Raw genomic sequence first — 6000 nt, forward strand, 5'->3', positions numbered from 1 at the left:
ACTCATTACGTAAGTTAAAAAAAAAAAACTAGCAAAGGAGAAAGACGTTTCCTTAAATGGACTTGAAATATCTGACATGACATTCAATAAGCACACATGCAGGCAAAACACTTGAGTACATAAAATGCAATTTAAAATTTTTTTTTAATTTAATAAATGTTTTTTTAAAACTTGGCAGCAGGATAATAAAGAGCCTTTTTTTGTTGTTGTTAACTTTTTTTTTTTGGTTTTTCAAGACAGGGTTTCTCTGTGTAGCCCTTGCTGTCCTCAAACTCAGAATTCCGCCTGCCTCTGCCTCCCAAGTGCTGGGATTAAAGCCGTGCGCCACCACTGCCCAGCCCACCTGTTAACTCTTAAGTCCAGAGGATCTGACTTCCTCAGGAAAACACATGCACATGCACATACATATGCAGACATATACATCTGTGGCACCAGAAGCCAACCTAAAGTGTCATTCCTAAGAAAGCTGTCCACCTCTTTTGAGAAAGGACTCTCATTGGGCTGGAGCTCACAAATTAGGCTAGAATGGCTTGCAGGAGGGCATCCTACTGTCTCTTCCCAGCACTGGCAGCATCATGTAAGCGTTGAGCATTTATATTTACAGCAGGCACTTTTACCACAGGATCCTGTAAATTGAATTCAGGTCTTCACACTTGCAAGGCAAACATTTTACCAACTGAAGCCATCTTACTACATTATCTTGGCAGGCCTGGAATTCACAATCTTGAGCAAGCTATTTTCAAATTTACAGCAATCCTCCCGCCTCAGAACCTACCAAGTTTCTGGGTTATAGGCTTATACTACCATACCTGGCACAACATAACGTTTTGATTGGATGGATAAATAAGAATGGTAATGGCGTGTGTGTGTGTGTGTGGCTTAAGGAAGATGTGGGCATCATGCTCTAGGGTCTCAGTCTTCCTAATGCTAACTAAGACCCTTTAATACATATCCTCATGTGGTCACTCCCAACCATAAAATTATTTTTGTTGCTATTTTATAACTTCATTTTGCTACTGTTATGAATTGTAATATAAACATGTGTATCTTCTGATGGTCTTAGGCCACCCAGGTGAGATAACTTTCTATACCTTATTTTTTGAGATAGTGTTTCTCACTGAATAGAAGCTCACTAAACCGGTGAGATCCCAGGATTGTGCCTGGCAATACTCAAAACGCCACAGTTAGAGACACCCACAAGATACCTCCAGCTTTTATGTGGGTACTGGGCATTTGAACTCAGGATCTTAAGCTGTAGAGCTAGCTTTCTCATCCACAACGCCTAGAGTTGCTTTTCACCTAAGCAACTACACTGGAATAAATAACTTTAACTGTCTATAATTCGACTTCCAGGGGATCCTATACCCTCTTCTAAGCTCTGAAGACACCAGATACGCGTGTAATGTACAGATAGATATGCATGTAGGCAAAACACCCATACACATAAATAAAATGATTTTAAAAATCTTTAAAAAGATTTGTCTGGACCTCGCATAAGATGGATTCTTAGTGTGTTCCTCTACCGCAACCCAAGAAAAGAAGAAAGCTAAGCCATGAAGAGTGTGTGCTTCACTTCCAAAGGATCTGACTTTGCTTCCTTCCAGAGTTGGACGGCACACAACTGATTAACTCCTTCACCTGGGGATCCAATACCCCTTCTATCCTCTCTGGTCACCTGAATACACTGAATGAATACACTGCCAGACACAATAAGGGGCTGGAGAGATGGCTCAGCTCTACAACCACCTGTAACTCCAGTCCCAGAAGCCCTAGACATGCACGTGATGCAGAGACATACATTCAGGAAAACACGGATATACATGACATAATATGAATCTTTAAAAGTAAAACTTTTTAAATAGTTCTTAAAAGAGAGCAATGGGTAGCTACTGCAAAGTGACAAAATACATTATCACGTGAACTTTCTAAAAAGCCGATCCCTTCTGAACCCAGAGGCGGATAACTCAGTCTCGGACGTAGGGGAAGCCGGCAATTCCCTTAAAACAACCTCCAATGTCCGGGTCGGCTTCCAGAAGGCTTCAGAGCGACAGATAGTACGCTCAGCCTGCCAGCTTCACGCGCCTGTTCCCGCGCTCCGAGGGGGCGGCGGCCCAGAACAGCTGTGCAGGACCGACACACGCGTGTTCCAGGCCGGCTGGGGGCCAGGGTCCTGAGGACCGGAACTCCGGAGCCCACGCGCCGCGGTGGCCTCGCGACCACGAGGCCCACGCCCTGGAGACCTCGAGAGTCTTGAGTGAGGCGTGAAGCGTGGGAACCACCCTCCTTTCGCCTCAGGCTGAATCGCTCACCCGACGGCACGTAGTCCTCATCCTCGTCCGACGTGGAGAAGTCTTCGGAGTCGAATTCCTCCATGCTGCTGTCACTTGGGGCCTGCTACCCACACGACTGCGGCCACTGCCCCAAAATAGCGAAGCTCTAGGGCGAGACCATAGAGGTACAGGGCCAGCAGCTAGGGCCGCCCTAGAGGCGAGCGCACATGCGCAAATAGTGCCACGTGGTCAAAGACGACACTTCCGGCTGGTGCGGTTGGTCAGTCTACACTCTCCGGGCCCTTATGGGATTCCGGCCCCTCCCGGAAGCGATGCATGCTGGGGCTTGTAGTTTCCAACGCTACCTTGCATCCTTGATGGAGAATGGCTTATCTGCGGGAATAGTTCTTTCTCTTTATACTTGTCTTTTTTTTTTTCTTTCTTTCAAATTTGCTTACTCGCTGATTTTTTTTGTAACTCTAAAATCAGTAATTAAAATGTCACTCCCGGACATGCGCAGCGAGTAAAAACTAAGAGTCGAAGAGATACTAAAGTTCCCGGCAACTTTTGAGCAAAACTGAGGCTCCGCCTTCTTGATTCAACTCTCGCTAGAATTGAGTCCTTTAACGCATGCAATTTAGTGCCTTTTCCCCTGCATTTTTGTTTTTTTTTTTCTGGGTGATTTTGCTGTCTAAAATGGCTCCCAAAAATACTGCCGAAACGCTGTCTAATATTTATAAGCGCAAGAAGGCTGTGACATGCCTTCCTGAGAAAATCTTCCTGTTAAGTAAGCTACATTCGGGCCTGAGTTACAAGTACTGTTGGTAGTAAATTCAATGTTAATGAATCATTTAGGTAATCACACCAAAAAAAAAAAAAGGAAATCCGCTTATTTGTGACAAAAGCCACTGCACAAAGTGCTAAATTGACACCTATAGTGCATGATGAAACAACAGGAAAGATGGATTTGGAAAAGCATTTAAATTTGTGAGTTCGTGAGGTTAGGAGAGATGGCCCAAAGGTTAATAGTACTTGTTGCTTTTGCAGCAAAACTAGATTCAGTTTCTAGCACCCCCAACATGGTGGTTCACTACTGCCCTGAAGTCTAGTTCTGACCTCAGTGGGCACCAGGCATGTACGTGGTACACTTACATACACACATGCAGGCACTTACACATAAAATAAAAAGAAACAAAATTTTGAAAACTTTGTGGATTCATGAGGTGGCCTGTCAGAAAACCATATGGCGAAACTGAAAGCCAAAGAATTTTTCCCTTTTATGCCTTAAACACTACCTTTCTCAACCAGCACCTTGATCAAGGTATAATTACCACTTTCAAGACATATGATACAAAGAAGCTTTACACTTAGCTTAAGAAGGATTTGTTTGTTTCTTGTTTTTTCGAGACAAGATTTCTTTGCATAGCCCCGGCTGTCCTAGAACTCTCTGCGTAGACCAGGTTTGCCTCAAACTCACAGAGATCAGTCTGTCTCTGCCTCCCAAGTGCTGGGATTAAAGATGTGCTACACTATGCCCAGTTCATTTAGGAGGGTTTAAGGCCAACAAGAAAACCACCATGATGAATTACTGAAACTCACTCTCTAAAAAGCAAAGTCATTGGTTACATTGGCATAGCTTTGGATGCTATCAAACCAGTCTATCAATAACTATTGGAAAAATGTTTGGCCAGACTAGAAACTAGAAATTTTTAAAGTTACCTGGGATATATATATATATATATATATATATATATATATATATATATATGATATGGTGAAGATGTAAAGCATACTGTAATGAGAATAATCAAGCTTGGATCACATGAAGGAGGAAGATGTGGAGGAAATCTTAGCAGAGAAATCGGTAGGACCAACCAATGCTCTCTGGATAAGTGGGTAAAACATGGTGGGAGTTGGCCATGAGGATGACAGTGGGAATCAGCCTAAGAGCTCACAGATGCCCAAATCTCAGCGTGGAATACTGTCTAAAGGGGGTTGGGGAGAGTGATGTAAAAGAATGTGACCCCAAAGCTTGATTGTGCCCTCAAATTTAAGCACATCACCTCCTCTGCTTTTTGGCCCTTACACTGAGATGCTCAACAGAATGAGACAGGAAGCACTGTGAGGTAGCACATGATTTTAATTCTAGCACTCAGGAGGCAGAGACAGGTGGATCTCTGTGAGTTCAAGGCCAGCCTGATCTCCATAAAGTGTTCCTGGTCAGTTAACACTACATAGTGATACTTTTTTTTTTTTTTTTTTTTTTTTAATTTTCAAGACAAGGTCTCTCTGTGTAGCCCTGGCTGTCCTGAAACTCACTATGTAGATCAGGCTGGCCTCAAACTCAAAGATCTGCCTGCCTCTGCCCTCTGAGTGCTGGGATTAAAGGCTTGTGTTTGTGCCACCACCGCCCAGCTGTGATACTCAACTTAAAAAGAAAGAAAGAAAGAAAAGAAAAGAAAAAAAAAAAAAGAAAAGAAAAGAAAAAGAAATGAGGCAAGAAGCAAAGCAGAAAACAATGATGCACATTTTCAGGCCGGACTGGGAGACAGGGGAAACTGTTCATGTCATCATGTCATCATGTCATCAAGCAGTGAGAACCAAACACCTAAGGTAGAACTGGTGACCTGTCCCACTCTTCCTCTCCTGCAGAATAAGCCTCACCTATATGTCCCTTAGATTTTAGGAAGCAAGTCAAAGTTGAGCAGGCTAGCCACATTGGGCTAGCTAACCCACTACATCCCTGCAGTACCACCAAACAGCAAGTTTTTTGTTTTGTTTTATTTTAACTTTTGGTTCTTGTTTTACTTATTCTTTTTTTTTTTTCAAAGATTTATTTATTTTATGCATATGAGCACACTGTAGCTGTCTTCAGACACACCAGAAGAGGGCAGCACTGGATCCCATTACAGGTGTTTATGAGCCACCATGTGGTTGGTGGGAATTGAACTCAAGACCTTTGGAAGAGCAGCCAGTGCTCTTAACCACTGGGCCAGCAACACAGCGAGCTTTTAATATTTTTATATATAAAGTTTTTGTTTTGTTTTGTTTTGTTTGAGACAGGGTTTCTCTGTGTAGCCCTGGCTGTCCTGGAACTCACTCTGTAGATCAGGCTGGCCTCGAACTCAGAAATCTGCCTGCCTCTTCCTTCCAAGTGCTGGGATTACACCACTGCCCGGCATATATAAAGTTTTAAGTGCTTATTCTTGTTTTGTTTGTTTGTTTGTTTGTTTTGTATTGTTTTTGAGACAGGGTTTCTCTGTGTAGCCCTGGCTATCCTGGAACTTACTCTGTAGACCAGGCTGGCCTCGAACTCAGAAATCCACCTGCCTCTGCCTCCCAAGTGTTAAGTGCTTATTCTTTTGAGGGTTTTTTGGAGTTCATCTGCGCACTCCATTGTGTTCACTGAGAGAACTGCACAATGTGTTGTGCTTTCTATACTGTTTCTTTTTTTCTTTTCTTTTTTTTTTTTTTTTTTTTTTTTTTTTTTTTTTTTTTTTTTTTGGTTTTTCAAGACAGGGTTTCTCTGTGTAGCCCTGGCTGTCCTGGAACTCACTCTGTAGACCAGGCTGACCTCGAACTCAGAAATCCGCCTGTCTCTGCCTCCCAAGTGCTGGGATTAAAGGCATGCGCCACCACCACCACCCGGCCTCTATACTGTTTCTCATACCTCATGACTATGAAAAAAGAACAGCTTCAGTACAGAAAAGTGTCTTACTTACATCTAACT

General features: G+C 43.0%; 1 protein-coding gene across 1 annotated transcript in view; it reads right to left on the reverse strand.

Moving 5' to 3' along the window:
- Positions 1-2522, reverse strand: part of Cfdp1 (craniofacial development protein 1) — an 81010-nt gene extending 78488 nt beyond the window's left edge. Inside the window, exon 1 of the mRNA XM_034522124.2 lies at positions 2310-2522. Within this exon, the coding sequence (XP_034378015.1) occupies positions 2310-2373 (64 nt within the window). The 5' untranslated portion in view covers positions 2374-2522. The remainder of the gene's footprint in view (positions 1-2309) is intronic.
- Between the last annotated feature and the right edge of the window lie 3478 nt (positions 2523-6000).

Source organism: Arvicanthis niloticus, chromosome 18 (genome assembly GCF_011762505.2).
Source record: "Arvicanthis niloticus isolate mArvNil1 chromosome 18, mArvNil1.pat.X, whole genome shotgun sequence".
Taxonomy (NCBI): Eukaryota; Metazoa; Chordata; class Mammalia; order Rodentia; family Muridae; genus Arvicanthis; species Arvicanthis niloticus.